The sequence below is a fragment of the Tenrec ecaudatus genome, chromosome 13 (assembly GCF_050624435.1).
Source record: "Tenrec ecaudatus isolate mTenEca1 chromosome 13, mTenEca1.hap1, whole genome shotgun sequence".
Classification (NCBI taxonomy): domain Eukaryota; kingdom Metazoa; phylum Chordata; class Mammalia; order Afrosoricida; family Tenrecidae; genus Tenrec; species Tenrec ecaudatus.
Window position 1 is genome coordinate 128,639,553 of NC_134542.1, and position 22,723 is coordinate 128,662,275.

At 43.3% G+C, this 22,723-nt stretch overlaps 1 protein-coding gene across 1 annotated transcript in view; it reads right to left on the bottom strand.

Moving 5' to 3' along the window:
* The window catches only part of CFAP221 (cilia and flagella associated protein 221), a 138,599-nt gene extending 121,363 nt beyond the window's left edge, over positions 1-17,236 (bottom strand). The window contains exons 1-2 of the mRNA XM_075530288.1: positions 17,098-17,236; positions 14,150-14,250 (exon numbers count right to left, since the gene is read on the bottom strand). Of these exons, the coding sequence (XP_075386403.1) occupies positions 14,150-14,250; positions 17,098-17,236 (240 nt within the window). The remainder of the gene's footprint in view (positions 1-14,149; positions 14,251-17,097) is intronic.
* Positions 17,237-22,723: the final 5,487 nt, after the last annotated feature.

Genomic DNA, 22,723 nt, shown 5'->3' on the forward strand with positions numbered 1-22,723 from the left:
CCCAGGATCCCAGAGCTTGTGACCATCACATTCAGAGTCCTGGGGTGGTGGAGCCTGCCTGCAGACAGAGGAGAGGTAAGAACTCAATTCAGAACTGAAAACCTCAAGAAAGAGCTCTGCTAGGGAGGTGGGCAATGAAGGCCTGGAGCTGGGAGTCCAAGAAGAACGGGAGCAGAAGCAGAGTACCCGTCAATTATTCAAAATCATTCAGTAAAGACCATTATTTGGTTTTAAAGTGTACCCCAGAGGCTGTTACCTTTGAAAGACTCTAAGCAGTAGCTGGCATTGAAAGCTCCTCACACTGGATACTTGCTCCAGAAGTAAAAACGAAGAGAGTGTTCTTTAAACTCATTGCAATCGACACGAGAGGATCTTCCATTAGTCCAAAGATGATGTAGTTCCATGGATTAACTAGAAATGCCATTGAGGCATTTCCGTTCTTGATCAACAGGGATACGATAATCTAGGGACCCCCAAGTCCACTGCCCTTCAGAGTGACATTCAAAAGCCTAGACACCCTCAGGTCCTGCTTGTGTTACTCACTTAAAATAAAGTTCTGGCAGCCCCAGGAAAGGTGAGCCAGTCCTGCAATGGAATGCTGCCGCATCTGCTGCCAGCAAGCTCGCTGGCAGGTGCAACGACTGCTGGAATTGCTCAGAGATGACAAGCATAATGATTCTTTTTGTGCTTACATGCTCATATGTGTGGCGGAATTTCTCCTAGAAACTGTGTCCATCGCAACAGGCTACCTGGTAGCCAGGTGGCTGGGGAGGGGAGCCGTAACTCTACTTTCCAGCACTAGAGTATTGATATCAGAAACAAACAAGCAAACAAAATTACCCCAAACCACTGCCATTGAGTCCACTCTGACTCATAGTGACTCTAGAGAACAGAATTGAACTGCCCCTTTTAATTTCGGAGGCTGTAAATCTTTATGGGAACAGAACATGTCATCTTTCTCCCATGAGTGGCTGGTGGTGTTGAACTACTGAATCTGAGATTAAGGTTCAAACTATGAAATCAACAGATCATCTTCATCAATATAAAAAAGAACAGGATAATTGGAAATACTGACATCGACTTGGGTCACTTTACAACCGCATCATGGCCTGATGATCAAAGGTCTCAAGTCTGAGCCACTGGGCTAGCTCAGTGTCAGTGTCCCTCCTACCCTGCTCCCACCAATCTCCCCAAAATGTTATCAAGGGAGAAGGGATTGAGACTCCTTAGAATAGAGGTCCAACCAGAATCTGTGCCAAGGGGGTGAGCTAGATCTTGACTTGGAAAAATAAATAAATCAGATGTTTCTTTTAACCTGAGTGTGGTAGAACAAATGCAAATATACCTACTACTCCTGTGTGCTTGAAGGAGATATCGTAAATTTCCTTAGCTTGTGCCTGCATCCTCAAGTAAGAAATTAATAAGGGAAATAAGGGATAAGTTGCTTAAAGACTAAAACAAAATAGATCAAATGCTGACAGCGCAAGAGATACTGTTTGGCTAACGTTTCCCATATTCACCCATAAAAGATTCTTGATTTTGAATTATTCATTTGCATCAATAGAGAAAAGAAATAACAGGATCAAAAGTTAGACACTTGGGTAGGGAGAGTACAGGAAAAGAGCTTTTTACCTCTCTAGCATTTGCCTGGAGTCTGGAAGTCACCCAGTTAAGCTCTGCTTTACTAGCTAAAAGGATGGTGACAGCAACTAACAACCCAAACCAGCCTGTGCCTGTGTATCTCTCTATCATGCCATTCTTAACCATGGGATTTCCCCATGAACTTTGAAGTCAATCTTTCCCGAGAAGAAAAATATAAAGGAGTCTTTGGTGTTGAAAAAACCTGGAAAGCATTATTCAAATTTTAAAGTAAATTGAAACAGTGATATCGATGTACATAATTCAAGTAAGATATTCTAAATTCTTAATCAGATAGCAATCTCACATCCAAGTGAACAAGGTGCTGGGATTTCAAACACGTATTGAATCTCAATGTGTGGAGAATTTGCCCAGTTTCCTGCAGCAAAACAAAGATAAACGTATTTAGTGATCCCCGCCCCCCACCCCCGTCCCTTGTTCTGCAGGAACTGCAAGCCAATTGCTTTAGGTTTCCTGGTTGAAACAGGAAGCTGGCTCTCCCAAGATAATCCAGAATATTATTATAATTAAATCACTTTCACTTTGATCTGTTTTTGCCCGTTTAGTGTTTTAGAAACAGCATGATTATGCTACTTCACAGCATAGTAGGATGAATCAAAATGTATTGCTACGGGGGTTTCAGTTCCTACATGCACAAGCTTAGTCCACAGAAAACATGTTTAACCACGTGTCTGCAATTAGTGGAGGGCTACAAACAAGTTATCTCAATAACCCATTTAACCTAGTCTCCTGCCTTAAAAAGCTGCGCCTAAAGTGCAATCAAAATAGTGCCTTCTGAGGATTTGCTGAGCCAATTACATCCAAGGTCCGAAGGAATGACAATTTTACAGATACTAAAGGAGTTACCCTGGTAAATGTCCTTAAAGAACACAGAACGATTGTGGGAGTTTATTACGAAGAAAGCTGAAGAACATTGAAATCTGCATTGATGAGGAAAAACACAGTGAAGTTGTATCAAGACATTTCTGCATCATATCAAGGCTCCTGCTCCTCCTTCAAGAGTAGCAAGGACTGTCCCATGAGGAGTTCATTAGGGACACTGACCCCCACCCCCCGCATGCTTTCAATCTTCCCTTCTTTCACAAGGACCATACTTTCCAACTACTGTTCCTTCCTCCAGTCTCTACCTTTTCCAATTAACGCCCCCCCCCCCGATGCAATTATCAATGCATCTTGATTGCATGTGGGATCATTTTCTGACTGATAACATTTGTCAAATTCTTCAATTTCTTCATCATGAGCTTTTATGCTTGATTCATTAATCCGAATAACAGTTGCATTGATTGGATTTCCTTGAAGGCGGATAGATATAATCCTATCACAGACAACATTGTACTTTGCTAGATCTTGAAATGTTCTTTTTGAAGGTAAATGCAAACCCATTCCTCTTGATTGTGTCGTTTACAGCACAGTTAATGATATGATTTTCTGATTCAAAATAGCCAATGTCAGTCCATTTCAGCTCACTGTTACCTAGGACATTGCTCTTTATGAGTGCCATTTCATTTTTGACAAATTCCAATTTTCCTAGATTTGTACTTCTTACATTTCAAGTTCTTGGTGGAGTTTTGCTTCTGTTTCTTCTCATTTTGAATTGTGCCCCATCGACAAAGGGAGATCCCAAAGCCTTTACTCTGAGGCCATGGTTGATTCCCTTTTGAGAAGGCAGCTCCTTCTCAATCACATTTCGAGGGCCTTTTGACCGGGGGTGGGGTTGGGGGCGCATACTCCAGCAGTCTTTGTGACAATGTTCTGCTTCTATTCGTTAAGCCTCAGTCTCTAACAATGTTTCAAAGCTGTGCATGTGGTCTTCGGCACATCTTCTCTGAAGCGGACAGGCCATTCCTTCTTTGTAGTCTGTTTATAGTCTGGAAGCTCTGCAGGAGCCTGTCCACTTTGGGTGACTCTGCTGGCATTTGAAACACCAGTGACATAGCCTCCAGCGTCACAGCAACACACAAGCCACCACAATATGATAAACTGACAGACAAGGGGTTATTAGTAAAATGCAAATCAAACCACAGTATATCAGAAGAGACGAGAATCCTCATCCAACGCTCATGGGACTTAAAATGTGCAACCACTATGGGAAGCAGTAGGAGCTTCCTCAAAGAGTTGGGACTAGAAATACCATGTGATTCAGCATTCCTCCTGTTTAGTGTATATGACAGTGAAATGTGAGCCATGAAACAAATAGATTTATGCAAACCCATGCTCATTACAGGACTATTCACAACAACAAAAGAGATGGAAATAACCTGACTGCCCTTCAAAAGATGAGTGAATAAACTTTGGTACATACATACAATAGAATACTACACTGTGTTAAAGAATAACGATGAATTTGTGAAACACCTTATAATGTGGATGGGTGTTTGTTATTGTTGGTTGCCATTGAATTGGTTCCAACTCATTGTAACCCTACGTACAGTAGAAGAAAACACTGTCCAGGCCTTCACCACTCTTACAACTGGTTTTATGTAAGAACTCTATGCTTAGTGAAATCAATCAATCACAAATGGACAAGTATTGTAAGAGTAAACCATTGTGAAAAACTCAAAAAGAGGTGTACACACACACACAAATCAGGAGTTTAGCGTGTAAGAAAGGGAAGTCACTGGAAGAGGATTGATACATGCTAACTTTGGTAAAGGAGATGAAAATATACAACAAGAAGGAGGTTGACAAAAAGTTTGAGGCAGGGGAAGCCATAGGAAAGATTGCAAGAGTTAAAAGGCATCAGAGATAAATACTGCTATACATACAATCCTGCAAGAACTGATGTACAAGTAGATGCATGGATAGACACATAGAATGAATATGTGTGGGAGGGAGAGTGGGATTATACTTCAAAATGTGTAGGTTTGACACAGGGTATTTGGAATACATATATTTTTTCTGCAAATATGTCCTGATATATCTGTGACATACAAGTGACAAAATTGTGAAAACTTAGCGAAAGAGTTGCTTTGCCTGGGGACGCAGAACCACAGTCTTAGAGGTACAGGTCAATTGACAGAATAACTCACAGAGTTCACAAAGATAATGTTGTACATTCTACTGTGGTAAGAAGTGACTCAGATCTGAAAAACTCACAGGCGCCCCTCTAGGGTGTAACTCTTGGTATCTCTCCATCCCGAGGAAAGAATAAGGAGGAAAAAGGAAACATACATAGAAACAATCCAATGAGTGATGAACCGTGCCCACATCAGCTCCCACAACCTGGAGACCAGAAGAACTAGATGGTGCCTGGCTATGACTATCAATAATGCTCTGAAAATGAAGATATAAGAAGGTCCTGCTTAAAGTAACAAAACTCAAATCATAAGCAATACTAAGCTTACTGGTCAGAGAGAGGCTAGTAGACCCCCAAGAATATGACCTTGAGTCACCCTTCAGATCTGGAACTTAACCCCCTCTTCCCCAGCTCCAACCTGAATCAACTCTCAGCCAAACAATGGACAGGTCTATAAGGGAAACATTAACATTAGTGCAGCACACACATTTTAGAAAAATTAACCATTTAAGGTTTTTAAAAAGGCAGCTGTCCAAAAGTGTTAGGAAAGAAAGAATGCAAACAGGACATCGAGGGAGGAAGTGGGATAAATGATGGTACGTGGAAGGGATCGCAATGAATGAGATTATACAACATGAGTAAGAATTGTTTAGTGCAAACTGATAATCGCTTCTGTGGACCTTTACCCAAATCACAACAAAGAGGTAAAGCAAAATGAACAGAAACCAAGCCATGTCATACCCACTAGGCTGGGCAGATGGGCAGTAAGATGCCATCAAAAAGATGGGCAGTACCAAGTGTTGTCAAAAGTACAAAGAAATTGGGCCCAAGGGAAGGAGATAGAGTACCCAGCTGAAGACACAGAGTGCCCAGTGGAGGACAAAGATCACCTAGTGGAGGCAACCAAGCAGCACACACTCCTCCAAGAACAGCTCAAAGGAATTACTAAAAGGGATGTCATGGGGACTTCCTGGAAGATGGTGCCAATGGAGGCGCACTCTGGGCGATTGCCAGATTTAAGAGTGAGGAGGCCAGGATGAAGGACCAGGATGTGAGACCAGGGTTTTTAGTCAGGTCTCCCTTGGAGAGCGCAGCTGTGCTCTTCAGGAGTGTGTTCCCTTGTCACAGCTCCCGGGCCCTTACTCTTATCCTTCCCTCTGCCCTCTCCCACTCCCCATTTGGTGACTTGTCCAGCATGGGGAGGTGGCCCAGGATAGTCTACCCCTGGGGCATCCCATGGACACATGGAATCCCTGGACAGGGGAACCCAAGGTTGCCCTTCAGAGTAGAGTTCCCATGGGGATAATCTCTAGCCAAGGCCCAACTCCCTCCCCTGGTGGCAGGGCCAAGACTGGGCTCTGCAGGTAGGTAGCCCCCCTAGTTGGAGAGGGATCTGGCCCGGGGAGGCAGGTGTGCAGCTGGAACCTGCAGCACAGCGGGCTCCAGGGGATTGTTAGACTTGTTCTTATTTTGTTTTGAGAAAGGGAACACAGAACTCTGTACCCTGCCAGAGGAAACAGAACCAACATTTCAGGGTTTCTCTGCAGCTTTCAGTTCTGCAGGCTAGGCAGCCTGCAGAACCTGGGCTCATGATCCTCAGCCAGATGACCATCTGATCTGAAGCCCCTCTTCCCTGGTGCATCCACCGTAATAGCCCATTTCTACCCTAGGACCACATGTAGGAGGGGATAGTTCTGAGTTGGGCAGGAATCCACTGTTAGAAGCACAATAATGAAAGGGCTGCACTCTCCCTACACACACAGAGGTCATTCAAACCATTTTCCCTGACCACAGCGTCAAAAAATGGAAATCAACGATAGAAAGAACAACAACAACAACAACAAAAAACAAAGTTTAATACTTGGAGACTCAAAAATACACTTCTTAAAAAAGAATGAGCAACAGTCTAAATTAGAGAGGAAATTAAGAAGTCCTTAGAAACCAATGAGAATGACAAGAAAACATACCAAAACCCACGGGATGCAGCCAAGGCAGTTATCAGAGGTCACTTTATTGCAATAAATGTGCACATGATAAAAGAGGAGAGAATTATGGTCAGCACCTTCACACAGCACCTCCAGCAGTTAGAACATAGTCAACAGCATAATCCTTCCAACAGCAAAAGAAACGAAGTCATAACAATTAAAGCAGAGATAAATGAAACAGAAAACAGAAGAACAATGGGGAAAAAAACCAACAAAGCAAGAAGTTGGTTCTTTGAAAGGATCAACAAAATTGACAAACTATTAGCAAACTTAAAGGAAAAGAAGCAGCAGACATCAATAGCTAGAATTAGGGATGAAATAAGGGGTCACAGCAGAGTCTAATGAAATAAAAAGATCAATAACCCAGTACTACAAAAGACTGTATTCCAATATATGCAATAATTTGGAGGGCATGAACAAACACCTAGAAAATCACTCTCTCCCCAGATTAATGCATATGGACATAAAGAACTTGAAGAGACCCATAGCAAAAGAAGAAACAGACAAGGTCATCAAGATCCTCCCAACTAAAAAGAGCCCTGATCCAGGTAGCTTCACAGGAGAATTCTACCAAACAGAAGAGCTGACACCAATCCTACACAAACTCTTTAAGAACATAGAGACAGCAAAGTACCAAACTGATTCTATGAAACCAGCATAACTCTGATACTAAAACTAAAATAAGGCAAAGACTCTACAAGGCTAGAGAATTACAGACTGATATCTCTCATGAACGTAGATGTAAAAACCCTCAACAAAATCTTGGCCAACGGAATCCAATAACATATTTAAATAATATGACCAAATGGGATTCATACCAGGGATGCTGAGATGGTTCAACATTAAAACAAACAAAAACCTAATATAATCCACTATATCAATAAGAAAACGGATAAGATCCATATGATCATATGAATTGATGCAGATAAAGCATTTGATAACATCCAACACCCATTCCTAATAAAGACTCTCAAGAAGATAGGATTAGAAGGGGAAAAAATCCTCAATATAATAAAAGCCACCTATGAAAAATCAATAATCAATATTATACTTAATGTAGAAAATTTGAAAACATTTCCACTGTATAAGGAACCCGACAAGGGTGTTCTTTATCCCCACTTCTATTCAACATTGTGCTGGAAGTCCTAGACAATACCATAAGACAATGTCAATATATCAAGGAAGTTCAATTGGGTAAAGATGAAGTAAAACTTTTGTTATTTGTTGACCATATGATTTTATATATTGAGAACTGCAAAGTGTCCACCTTCGGATTACAGGAAACTATAGAGTTTAGTAGAGTAGCAGGATATAAGGTTAACAAGCAGAAATAACATTGGATTCCTATATACCAGGATGGGAATGCAGAAAAAGATATCAAGGAATCAATATCATTCACAATAGTCATGCCAAAGCTGAAATACCTAGGACTAAACCTTTAAAAAAAAACCCATACGAAGAAAACTATACAACATTACTTCAAGAAATTAAAAGAATCTACACAAATGGAAGTATACTCTGTATTCGTGGATTGGAAGACTAAGCATTGTGAAAATGTCAATACTACCTAAAGCAATCTACAAATGTAATGCAATTCCTATGCAAATTGCAACATCATTTTTTAAAGAAATGGAAAAACTGATGAGCAACTTCCTATGGAAAGGGGAGAAGTCCAGGATAGGCAAAGAACTCCTCTAAAAGAAGAACAAGGTAGGTGGTCTTGCACTACCTGACCTCAAAACCTATTTTACAGCCACAGTTTTTTTAAAAAAAAGCCTGGTACTGGTATAATGATAGATACATAGACCAATGGAGCAGGACAGAAAACCCAGAAATAAAAACATCCGCATAGAGACAACTGGTTTTTGACAAAGGCCCCAAAACCATTAAATGGGAAGCAGATACTCTTCAATAAATGGTGTTGGAAAATCTGGATATCCACTTGTAGAAGAATGGAACACATCTCACTGCATGCACAGAAACAATCTCAAGGTGGATCAAAGACCTAAATGTAAAACCCAAATCTATCAGGATCATCGATGGGCAAATTGGGACAAAGCTAGGAGTCCTATTACAGGGAATACACAGGCTATCAGAATTAACAAAGGCATCACTCTCTGTGGAAGATAAAATAGAGGAGTGGGACCTATTAAAAATAAAACGCCTGTGTACATCAAAAGACTTCATTAAAACAGTAAAAAGAGAGCCTACACATTGGGACAAGATTTTTAGTAATGAGCTAACTGACAAAAGACTAATTACTAAAATCTACAGAATTTTACAAGTCTACAGCAAGACAAAAACTAATATCCCTCTGAGAAGGTGGGCAAAAGACCTGAACAGCTGATTCCTAAAGGATGACACTCAAATGGCTAATAAACACACGAGGAAATGCTCCCAGTCACTAGCCATCCAGGAAATGCAAGTAAAAAAAACCATGAGATACCACTTAACACCCATCACTGTAGCCAAATTAAAAAAAAATACTGAGAAAAACAAATGTTGGAGAGAATGTCCTGAGATTGAAACGCTTATCCATTGTTGGTGGACTTGTAAATGCTTATTCACTGTTGGTGGACTTCCACAGCCCCTGTGGAAGGCAATTTGGCAATACTTAAAAGAGATGGCAATTGAATATACCATTTCATCCAGCAATACCATTGTTGGACATACACCCCAAAGAAAAAAGAAATAGATTATGAACAGAGCTTTGCTGCCCCACATACACTGCAGCACAGTTCACAGCAGGAAGAAGTTGGAAACGGCCTACATTCCCATCAGGAGAAGAGTGAATTAAAAAAAACCAACTCTGGTACATTCACACAATGGAATACTGCACATCCCTAAAAAAATCAGAAACAACTCAAGACGCAGAGGGAAGACATTAGCCTGAGTGAAGTTAGTCAAGTCCCAAAGGACAAATAATGTATGAGTCCACTGCAGTAGGAACAAGTACAAGAATAGGCACCAGCTCAAGTATAGGGCATCCAGTCTCCTGGCTGGGGACCAGACAGTCTGGTAAAGAGACGGACCAGTGCCAATGACCCACACACCATTCACTCCATGTAAGGGTAGTGTAGGGCACTTGGCTGCATGGTATCTCATGACAGCTGAGATCAAATGGTCAAGGGGGTCAGAGTGGGGGAGATGCTGTCTACTGAGTGATTACCAGGTGGATCTGGGGTGAGGTCTCCCAGAGAGGCAGGTGACCCTGTTGTAGGGATGAGGCTTACTGAAGGGAGGGGCAGTTCAGGAGAGGGGAGAGGGAATGATTACATTTGGGGGAACATAGGTGCGTGTCTGTTGGTGGGAGAGGACAGAGGGCTGATCTCCAGGTAGGGGGAAGAGTGACTGAGGATGCTTCTGGGGATACGAGGAGTGTCTTTGGTGGTGGGCAACAGGCAGGCAACATTGAACTTGGGCACCTGGGGGCATCCTGGGAACCGAGGGTGGGTACCAAAAATCACGGGAGAACTGAATCCTGGATCTTGGAGTGAACGGCATGCTCCAGAGGCTGCATGGTGAGACTCCATGTGGGAACTCCCCTGGGTGGACTCGGCTCTACCTCAGATGCTCGTGTAAGCTGAGCACTTAGCCAAAAACACATGGTGTCTGAGGAAGCAGAAGACAGATGTACCAAGAGTGGGGTACTGTTGGTTGGCAAACAATCAGGGCTTTGCTACACCAATGCCCTACATGCTGTATTAAGACATATATTATTCCGGCAATCTTGCGAAGGTCATTCTGTTAGATGTTGCTTATTCTTGTTCATATTAGGGTGTTATCTCAGAGGGGCATCACCATTGGGGGTCACCCTCTTGAAGTTGTGTTATTTCTCTGTTTTTCGGTAAATGAAACCCAGGGGCGCTGAGCCTATGGGAAAGCAAATAGAACGAGGGTTTTGCGGGGACAGGGATGAGGGTAATAAAAGGGAGATGATGTCAAGGAGTCCAGGATGGAAAAGTATGTTTGGAGACTGATTATGGAAGCAATTGTACAATGCTGTTTGATGTGATTGAACTATGGAATGAACTGACATAAGTATTAACTCCCAAGTTGGTGCAAATTAAAAGGAAAAAGAGCAAAAAACAAAAACCCATAAATCCAGGAATGGGTTTGAGCTAAACGAAATCCTAGCTTAAGAACAATTAGTTCTTACACCACAGCCCTGCTCTATATTCGCCCTCAGGAAGGGAGCACAGAAGATATGCAGGTTATAGCAAAATGTGGCGAAGAAATTAGATGGTGCCCGGCTATCAGATCAAATAGCACCTGGGATCACAAAGGCGTGTCTCCAAACAAGCAGCCATCTAAGTGAGATGCCAACTTAGTCTATATGGAAGAAGAACACCATCATCAGCCCCTGAAAGATTGTAAATCATATAATCTGAAATCGAAGAAGGGTTCAGTATCAGAGACTAAATTGTGAGATCTGGTGTGCAGCAGTGATGAATGACAGGGGGAGTCTAAGAGTCAGTTGTGGAACTACATAGGGAATAACCCTCCAGAGAACTCCCCCTCTCTAAAATTGACTCCCCCTCACTAAACAGAGCGCTTGCGAGAGAGGAGTACAGAAGTTCAAACGCAGAAATCTGACCTGAACAGTTAGACCTTTGCCACTAGATCCCCCTATGATGCAGGATGGACCTGATCTAGTTGCCAACATTTTCTGTATTTTTGGTTTGTATTATTTTATTTGGTGTTTGTTCATTCATAGTAGAGTGCATCTCGGAGGTGTTATGCCAATGGGGGGTCAACCTCTTGAAAGTGTATTATATGCTTTTCCGTTTGTTGACATATGAAATCCAGGATTGATTTACCTATAGGGACAGCAAACAGAATTAGGGGTTTTGTGGGGGTTACATTAAAAGGTAGATAATACCAGTGAGTCCATGTAGAAAAAGAGGGTTTGGAAGCTGATTGTGGTAGCTATTGTACAATGCTTCTTGACCTGATTGGAATACTGAATGATATATGTATTAAACCCCAGCTAACAAAAATTACAGCTATAAAGAAATTGAAAAAAAAGAAAGAAACTGGAACCTGCACACATTGCTGGTGTGAATATAAAATGGCACAGCACTTTAGAAAGCACTTAGTCTGTTCCTCTACATGCTAAACACAGAGTTATCATACGACCCAATAATTCCTTTCTGAGGTACATACCAAGAGAAATGGAAGCGTATCTCCACACTGCAACATATACACAAATGTCCACGGTGGCATTCTTTAGTAATTCATAAAGGTAGGAAGTTAACTTCCATCAACAGATGAACAGATATGGAATATTATTTAGCAAGGAAAAAGGGGGTGGGGAGGAGACCAAAATCAAACACTGTAAGTCAATGCCAACTCATAGCGACTCTGTAGGGCAAGGTAGAACTGCCTGTGAGTTTCCGAGCGTGTAACTGTGAGAATAGTTTCCGAGCGTGTAACTGTCTCTCTCCAACGGAGTGGCTGGTAATATTAAACTGCTGCTGACCTTGTGGATCTCAGCCAACTTGTAATCACGTCACCACCAGCCCCTCAACAAAGGAAAAATTACTGGTACCTGCTGCCACATGGATCAACCCTGAAACGTGAATGAAAAAGCAAGGCACAAAAAACACATATTTTGTGAATCCATTTCTCTGAAATGCCTAGAACAGGCAGATGCACACAGACAGAAGGGAAGCAAGGATTTGTAAGGATCCCTGGTGGTATAATGGTTAGGTGTTTGGCTGTAGATCAAACCCACCAACTGCTCCATCAGAGAAAAATGTGGCAGTATTCTTCCATATTAATTCCAGCATTGGACACCCTCGGGGGCCAATCTACCCTGTCCTGGGGGTGGGGGTGGGGTTGTGATGGCAGTGGGCGGGGATAGGAATGTGTGAGGAAATAAGGAGCAACAGCTAATGGAGTATATTTTCTGAGGTGATGAAAAAGTTCTAAATTTATAATGGAGTGACAGTTATCCACCTCTGCGCATATATGCTAAGGAACCCAGGCAGAAATGGAATGTGGTGTACTTCTGTGGTAAATTGTATGCTTTAAATGGGTAAACATATGGCATGAGTTGTGACTCAATAAAACTATAGAAAATTGTAAGAAGAAAATAAAATTTTACCTTAGTTTTTAGTATACATTTTGCTTAAAAACAACCAAGAATTATACGTAGTAAAGATTTTTTTTTTTAAGTCTGCCCGACTATAGCCTCAATACCAAGCCTAATAATCAGGAAAAGTTCCTAAATTAATTATTAACTCCGGTCTTTGATACTATGTTCAGAGAAATGTGTCCTTGGAGCTTGATGGGGGAGGTTCCTACTCATAGTTTTAAATTCTAATTCTTTTCCTGAGAGGAAGCACTTTTTGCTTAACAAATTCCTCTCCTGATCCCTCTAGATGTGTAACAGATTCATCAGAACTGTTTGCTTGTCTAGTCATTGAAGACTGCCTAATGGAAACCACGCTTCATTCCCTGCCAGGCCCCACCCGTGATGCTCTGCACTCTGCACGATCTACTACAGTGATCCCACTAGAAATAGACTCCAGATCTGCAAGTGGAGGCTCTTGTGATAAAGTGGCATTAGCTATACAAAGCCCAGGTCTCACAGGGTCCACCTTACAAGCGCCCGCCTCTGCACAACTCCTACACATGCCCAGAGAAAAGTCCAGCTCGAATTTCAAGTGCAGTATGTAGCAGTTCTGAGGTGTCCTGCCCACAGTCCTTTGGGGAGGGCTTTGATTTGAATGAAGAGGTTCATTTCCGCATGGGAGCTGAGACCCTGGAGTCATGCAAAACCCACCCCCATGTGAACATCCAGGCACAGGGAAGGAACCCAGGAAAAACTGGACTTTGGGGTACTTCAATGGTAAATTTCAGGAGTTATAAGCAAGGGTACTTTATAGTCTGCCCTTTCATCTGTCTTGTTCTGTGGGGTGAACCCTATCTCCTCAGCCCTGGCTGTACAAAAGCCAAAAGGGCCGGAACAGCTGATGCAGGCATGGCTGTCTGACTCTGGGCAAGTTCGATAGAGCCCTCTCTGGAACTATGTGGGAAAGAACTATCCCCTCCCTCCCTCAAGGTTATTTAGGCCCAGAAGGAGAGTGTCTGGTTTGAAGGAAGGTGGTCCATGAGTTAGATTCCCTCTATTGCTTAGCAGCTGTGTGCCTTTGGAAGAAGCACCGAACCTTGTGGAACCCCTCCACAGACTTCTTATCAAGACTACAGTAAAGCACCAAATACAGCACCTGTCTCCGAAGAGTCACTCAGCAATGACACTGACTTGGAAACCGTGCTGCAGAATGCCTTTGGCCGGGGAGAAAACTAGTCCGGGAACATCACTGCGGTGTGGAGTGTCTCATCCCAGAACCACCTGCCTGGCCCAAGCGACGCCTGCACTCCGGTTGTTTATGCCGCTCTTCAGGTGAATGAGTAACATAAAGGCATACGATTCACGCTGTTTCATTATTTTGATTAATTAACCCACTTAAAAAGCACCTACCAGAATCTGCTGGTGCTGCTTTTCTACTTGATAGCCTCCAAAATGCAGTATTCCGGGTCTTGCCTGGATGACCGTATTATTCAGAATTTTTGCATAGACTTCTATAAACAGCAATATAGATTAGTACGTTATGAGACATGGAATGAAATATTAAGTTAAAAACTACCCTGTAACATGGGCTCTGTTTAATGTGAGACATTTTAAGCCTAGGAGATTTCAGTGCAAGAACCCAGCTGTCAACAAGATTAATTATCGGCTCCTAGGAATCTGGACTGCTTCTCTCTTCTATTTTTAAACATCACTTGGGAGATTTTACTATCACAATACACACTCACATATACCTTTATTATCTATTAAAATTATTTTCCCTTCACACACTTTGTACAAATCTTCAGAATACAATAGCAGAAATGTAAGAGTTCAAAGCCTATCTTTGCTCTGTATAATCTTATGATTACTTATGATGTAATGAAGATGCAGTTCAAAGATTCAGATATCAAGTGCTTAATTAATGAGTATTTACCTTTTATCATTTTATTTCCCCTGAAGAGAACTACAGTGTGATAGACAATAAGATAAAAGCTCTAAATAACTATCACTCAAGATAACAAAATCTCAAATACCTTTTAATATAATGCGGACAACCTTTTTTTTTTTCAGTTTTGAGAAAAAGGTTAAACCAATTGAGCTCAGGAATGTATTCCAGTGTACAAAACTTTCCCCAGCCCTTGATTTAGGCAAGAGCAGACACTTGGGATGAAGACAACGATACCTTATTAGAGATTGGTGGTCAAGTCCATCCTAGACATCTTGGAGGAAAGGCATGTTGATTTTCTGAAAAAGCAGCCATTGACACCCTAGAGAGTCCAGTTCTACTCTGTGAGTCACAATTGACTGGAGAGTAATTGATTTTTAAAATTTGTTTGTTGTTTTGAGTGTGCTTATAATTGTCACACCAACTCTTTGCTTGCAGCTGGTAGTTAAACATCAAGCTCAGGTCTGTCTGGTTTCAATCACTATGCCAAACTGCTGCCTTCAATATGAATGCATTGTCCAACTTCTTACAAATGATAACCATTCAACTTCAGATAGATCCCAAACAAGTGAGCCGTAGGCACCTTCCCCCCATCACAACACTGTTATTCACCTACTCTTGCAAGGGGTGTGAGTTGTTCGGTTTGTTTGCTTCTCATCAGATTGGCTGTTACTGGGATCACGCTGGGGCCAAACTAAGGGTTGGAATGGCTCAAAGATGATGTGTCGGGGAGATGGAAGATCACTGAGGTTATCATTTGGTAAGGGTCAGCTTGGGACATACTTATTTTTTATAAAAACATTTTATTAGGGACTCATACAGCTCTTATCACAATCCATACATATACATATATCAATTGTATAAAGCACATCTGTACATTCTTTGCCCTAATCATTTTCAAAGCATTTGCTCTCCACTTAAGCCCTCTGCATCAGGTCCTCTTTTCCCCCTCCCTCCTCGCTCCCCCCTCCCTCATGAGCCCTTGACAATCCATAAATTATTATTTTGTCATATCTTGCCCTATCCAGCGTCTCCCTTTACCCCCTTCCCTGCCGTCCGTCCCCCAGGGAGGAGGTCACATGTAGATCCTTGTAATTGGTTCCCTTTCCAACCCACTCACCCTCTACTCTCCCAGCATCGCCCCTCACACCCCCGGTCCTGAAGGTATCATCCACCCTGAATTCCCTGTGCCTCCAGCTCCTATATGCACCAGTGTACAACCTCTGATCCATCCAGACCTGCAAGGCTGAATTCAGATCATGGTAGTTGGGTGGGTGGGGGTGGGGAGCTTTTAGGAACTGGGGAAAAACTACTTCTCATGAGATTGTCATATGGATTAAATGAGGATACTTTTAGTCCTCAGTTACTATCTTTTATCTGACACATCTCCCTGAATGACATATAAAAAAATCTATCTATTTTGTGCATCAACAATGCAAGTTTGGCAAGACCGAAGGCCCAGGTGTGAGGTAAGGGAAATACTGGCTGTGATGGTTAAGGTCAGCGCCAACTTAGCTGGACCATGATTTTCAGTTATTTGGCAATTATGTGGTGGCAAAGCTTGGCAGTCATAAAATGATGCAGTCATCTTTCATTTTGTGATCCAATGTCACCCATCATTCTCACATAATGCAAGTGTTTTCCTAACAGCTTGATCTTTGGAAGCAATGTCAACAAGTGAGGAGTAATGTTGGCAAGATATTAGCTTTTCACATAGCACCTGTAGGAGTTACCAAGTTTTCCAGGCTAGGAGATGCACATGAAAAAGGTTAGAAGGTGTTGTTTTGTTTTTTTTAATGTGGTCTTGAAAGAGCTTAGAAGGTGTTTTTTTTTTTTTAATGTGGTCTTGAAAGAGCTGGGAGTACATGGTGTGGCTAAAGCGATGAAGGAATGGAGAGACAGTGTGGAGAAGACCCTGGCTTTGTGAAGTTCAGATCAGATCGCAGCAAAGGAGGCCAAACACCTAATAAAGAAATGGCAATTCTAGTCTCTGTGCCTGGTTAACCACTGAGAGAACTGGAGCCAGATAGGAACAAGAGCAACTAGGATTTTAGAGAGGAAATGATAGAAACATAAGAGTAGTCTGAAGAATATGACCCAGGAGGAAAGTACAGTAGTTTCAGGGATAGGATGAGGGCGAGCAATATGGACTGGGGACAGATAGGACAGAACTTCCACCTGAAGACGTGGAAGCCACAGAACTTGTTGACTAATTTACAGCACAATATCTATCAGTTAAGGGGGTAGGGATTCCTGGTCTACACAGAACCATTATTCTTAATATTAAAAACAATTATGTGTATCCATAAGGCAATATAAAAAATCCGCATCCAAACTTCCATTATGCTGTCTGACCTTTAGGTTCCATGAGAAAATGTAATCTATGGCACAAAAATGTTTTCTAGCTACTTACTTGATTCTAGGAGGTGGTTATGTATTTCTGCTTGTTTCTTGGGCTCTTCCACTAGGCTCCTCAAAAGGAGAGATGAGACCTTAGTCAGCGACTCCTTGTCATTCTTCAGCTCTTGAATTGGGGTTTTTACCACTGCCATTTTATCATGGAAAATGAGTTTTCTTTTGAGAGCCAAAGGTCATTTCCTGGGAAGAAAATAGTAGCGGCATAATCATTCATGAGAACCACAGGCCATTTGCCCCTCCGTCTTTGATAAATGTACCTCTTATTGCTTCCCTGATTTACTGTGGCTCGGTCCCCCCGCCCCTTGTCTCTGCTGACCGCTCCATTCCCTCCCACAGCTGCTCCATGAGTTTTCTTATATCACAGGTGACAACCCAAGATCCCGCCAGTATTCGAAACATTCCAATGCTCCTGCATTCTCCTCCATAACTGTCACCAATATGTCCTTCCCGAGGGTTCTCTGAGCTATTAGTAGGCTGTACTCTTAGATTTACCGAAATCAGATTCTTAGATGTGTGTGACCTGGAAACCGTTTACATTTTGAGAGACTGCTTGTCAGACCCTGTCACTTAGGAACCACCTTCCAGACCCCTCTACAGTCAGGACAATGTGAAGGTGATGACGCCTACTGTCCAGCCAGGCTCATCTATTTCTCCATCAGCCACCGTGGGATTGGCCCTGTGGGTTCTCCCTCATGCTATGCCTGCAACTAGACTTACCATAGGACACTTTCTGCTCTCATGAACAGTTACAGCCTGGAAACAGAGGCAGTTCTACCCTGTTCTGTAGGGTTGCTATGAGTCAGAATCTACTTGATAGCTATGAGTTTGATTTTCACACCCTCAGGAGCCCTGGTGTCACAGTGTACTAAGTATTGGGTTGCTAAGAGTAAGATTGGCAGCTCAAAGCCAGCAGCCACTCCACAAGATAAAAACGAGGCTGCCTGCTCCCATAAGGATTTACACTCTCTGAAACAAAGTAGCTCTACCCTGCCCTATAGAGTTGCTATGTTAGCCACTGCAATTGACTCCATGCCAGCACACTTGAAGTTCTGGTTTGGCTTGCACACTGTTTGAAGTTCTGCTGTCTTCTTAAGGTGCACGCTAACCCCCATGTCCTCCCAAACCCTCTAGCAATTATAAAACAAAGATATTTGCCATTAATAGCGTACATTTTACACATCCCACACTAACGCACGTCTTCCCCAGCAGAGTCTCCTGGGTGGGCTAGGGGGCTGCTCTGTGAAGAGTCCAGGGCTGAAAGTCAAACCATGTGTGGATCTTTATTTTGTGCTTTTGTTCTGGAGAAAACCCCTAACTTTTGATTCCTAAAGGAGTCCAGGACCAATAAAAAACCTTTTCAGGAGCCATCAAATACAATTTATATACACAAGGAGTTGCTCAATAGTCTCCTGGCGCCGCACCAGAGTCCCGGTGGTACAGTGCTTCTGAGTTGAACTGCAAGGTCAGCAGTTCTAAAGGGGCTCCCCTGGAGAAAGATTGTAAAGAAACGGGGGATGGGGGGGTGCAGTTCCACTGGTCCCGTGTGTCGGAAAGGACTGGATAGCAGTGAGCTTGGTTTGGGCATTACCTCATGTCCATTAGCTCTACTGTCAATTCCCCACTTTCCAGCAGTCTCCCCCACTCTCTGTGACCCCTACCCCAGTCCCTCCCGCACCTGTGCCTAGCTCAAGCGTCTGCACCTCCGCCCCCCAGTCCTTAGTCCCGTTCCAGCTTCCATAAAACAAGCAGTTCCCACACAGTCTCCATACCTAAGCCATACATACTCCCTTGGTTCCTTCACCCCTTCTTCTAAGGAGCGGGTCCTCTTCCCTGCACGCCCCCTATTTGCCTCCAGATAAGGGCAGGTGAGGAGCCCAGATTCACACCCCTACCCCCAAAGTCCTCCTTTAACCCTTGGGGGCCCCACCTCTCCTGAGACCTGGGCCCTGCAGACTCCGTGTGTCCCGGCACCCTCCTGCGGCTCAGGGTGCCCCGGTAACGCGGTGGCTCTCACACTGGCCTGAGGTAGCTGTCGCTCGAAGTCGGCTGGTAGCCCTAGACGCGCAGATCTGTCGCCATGACGACGCAGACGCAGGGGGCGGGGCGAGACCCAGCTAGCTGCAGTCGCCGTGGGGTGCTGCCCCCAGGCTGGGGGTGACTTCCGAGCGCCCCAACAGTGGACCTTCGGCCAGGCCCTAGGGAAGGAGAGAAGCGGAGGCCGGGGAAGTGTGAGATTTGGGGGGTCCTGAGGACATGGGGAGACCGTACATAGAAAGGAAATCCCCAGGGAAGCCGATTGCTTAAATGGCCGGAAGCCACAGGGCCTCCAGAGCAGCCTACTCTTTCTTCGATTGGCCTTGTTGTTTTACGTTTTCTATTATAGAAAATGTCCAACACAGACAAAGGTAGCCTGAATAGTAGAGTGAACCTTCAATATCCAGCCGTGGCAATGATCAAATCACGGCTGATCTCATCTATACCTCTCTCAAAGGGCAAACCAAACTCACTGCCATCCAGTGGATGCCACTCATAGTGATGTTTTTCTAAAAAAAACCAATTTTATTGGGGACTCATACAACTCTTATCACGATTCATCCATCTAGCCACTGTGTCAAGCACTTTTATACATTTGTTGCTATCATCATTCTCAAACGTTTGTTTCCTACTTGAGCCCTTTATACCAGCTCATGTTTCCCCTTCCCTCTCCCTCCCCCCTACCTTATGAACCCTTGATAATTTATAAATTATGTTGTCATGTCTTACACTGTCCGATGTCTCCCTTCACCCACTTTTCTGTTGTCTATTCCCCCAGTGAGGGGGATATATGTAGATCATTGTGATTGGTTCCCCCTTCCTCCCTTACCATCCCCTTCCCTTTCTGGTATGGCTATTCTCATTATTGGTCTGGAGGGGTTTATCTGTCATGGATTCCCTGTATTTCCAGCTCTTATTTGTACCAGTGTACATCCTCTGGTCTAGCTTGATTTGTAAGGTAGAACTGGGATTATCATGATAGTTGGGGAGGAGGTTTAGTATTAAGGTAGCAGATGGACATTGGGCCTCTACTCAAGTACTCCCTCAATGCAAGAACACTTTGTTCTATTAAACTGGCATTCCATGATGCTGACCTGCCTGACACGATTGCTGAAGACAAAGTGAGGTTAACAGTTCAATGATTACACACAGTATCACCTAATAAGCCGGCTCCCCTGTGCTTGTGCGTTCGCTCTCTTTTTCTCCCTCTCTCCCTCTTAAGTTCTCTCTCTCCAATAATTTTTTTTAACGTTTTCAAATATTCAGTCTCGTATCAGCAGCCCAACATCTACCCCACTGCATCCCCAGGGGTCCCTCAATTATAAACGCATGGGATTGTTTCCTTTTGCCTTCTCTTCAGTTTGAGTCAGGATTCATATGAATGACATATGATGATAGATTAGTGTGTCTTTGAAGTCTTTTCTAATTGATAGAGTCCTCTTTTATCTCTTATTATACCTTTGCAATTTATTCATTGGAGAAATGGTTTCTGCTCTTAGAACTTGGAGTGAATCCCTGATTCTCTCCCCTCTCCCTGCCACCCTCTTCATTGCTGTTAGGTACCACCAAGTTGCCTCTGACCGATAGCAACACTATACACAACAGAAGCAACTCTGCGAGGCCTGTGACATCCTCACCAAAGTTCCTGCATTTGAGCCCATTGCTGCAGACGGCTCTGCCTCCTCTTCTCTAAATAGTTGTCCTTGCCTCCATCCCTCTTGCAGGACTTGGCACTTGGTTGATATTATTTATGGCTTCGCATTGATATATTGTAACAAGATATCAGTCAGGGTACCTAACTCTCCAACAACACTCACACAAACTGTTTTACTGGATATGGTGCCTCCCCACACATCTAGAATGTTCATCCCCCCCGCCCCCCGCCCCCTCCCATTCTTTAATCCTCTCTTTAATCCCCTCCACCACCATCCATCACTTATTAACAATCTCACTGTCCACTGTAGTGTCGGCATGAAGACTACCCACTCCACGGCCCACCTGCCCAACCAGAGGTCTCTTTCCCTCCTCTGGGATTCCATGAAACTTTATTCCACTATTTTTTTCTCGAGTTCTCCCTCTTTTTAAAATCATTTCATTGGGTGCTCTTACAGAGATCATAACATCCCATAGTTCAATCACATCAAACAGCATTGTACAATTGGCACCATAGTCAGTTTCAAAACGCTTTCTTTCTTCTTGAACTCCTGGACATCAGCTCCCCTTTATCCCCTTCCTCTCCCCCAGGGACCGCTATTTTTACCTTTGCTGCATCTCACACCACCCAACATATCCATTTATGTATGATTCTGTTGTTCGCTCCCCTAAAGTGGGGTTATATACACAAACCAGCAGCCCTGGTGATGGAGTTGTCATGCATTGGGCTGCGATCCCGAAGGTCGGCAATTTGGAACCACCACGTGTGTCCCTTGGGAGAAAGACAGGGCTTCTACTCCCATAAAGAACTGCGGTCCTGGAAACTCACAAGGCAGTTCTACCCGGTCCTATAGGGTCTCTGAGTCAGCATCGACTCAATGACAGTGAGTTGGTTTTTGGTTTATACACAAATCAGTATTTGTGGATGTGTCTAAAACCGCAAAATTCTCAGATGTAGCAGACTGTGAGATCTTCGGATCTCTCACCCCTTGGACAGTTCATTATTTACCTTGATCACTTGGTAATTGTCGGTGAAGTGGGTGAAAATCTACTTCCTTAGGTAATAGGCTGCTTTTGTTCTTTCTGTTTTGTTGCCCCTACAAGGCTGTATTCATACACTTCAGGAGACCAGGTCCTGTTTCCCAATTCCAATTAAAAAAAATAGTTTTATTAGGGGCTCATAGAACTCTTATCACAATCCATACATACATCAATTGTGTAAAACACATTTGTACATTCATTGCCCTCATCATTCTCAAAACATTTGCTTTCCACTTAGGCCCCTGACATCAGCTTCTCATTTTCTCCCCTCCCTCCCTATTCCCCCCTGCCTTATGGACCCTTGATAATTTATAAATTAGTATTTTGTCATATCTTACACTGTCTGACATCTCCTTTCACCCACTTTTCTGTTGTCCATCCCCCAGGGAGGAGATTATATGTAGATACTTGTAATTGGTTCCCCCTTTCCAGCCCACCCTCCCCCCACCTGGTCCTGAAGGGATCATCCGCCCTAGATTCCCTGTGTTTCCAGTTCCTATCTATATCAGTGTACATCCTCTGGTCTAGCCAGATTTGTAAGGTAGAATTGGGATCATGATATTTGGGGGGAGGAAGCATTTAGGAACTAGAGGAAAGTTGTATGTTTCATCGTTGCTACACTGCACCCTGGTTGGCTTTCTCTACCTCGAGACCCTTCTGTAAGGGGGTGTCCAGTGGCCTACAAATTGGGTTTGGGTCTCCACTCTGCATTCCCCCCCTCATTCACAATTTTATGATTTTTTTTTGCTCTGATGATGCCTGATACCTGATATCTTTTACACCTCATGATCACACAGGCTGGTGTGCTTCTTCCATGTGGGCTTTGTTGTTTCTGAGCTAGATGGCCGCTTGTTTACCTTCAAGCCTCTAAGATCCCAGACTCTATATCTTTT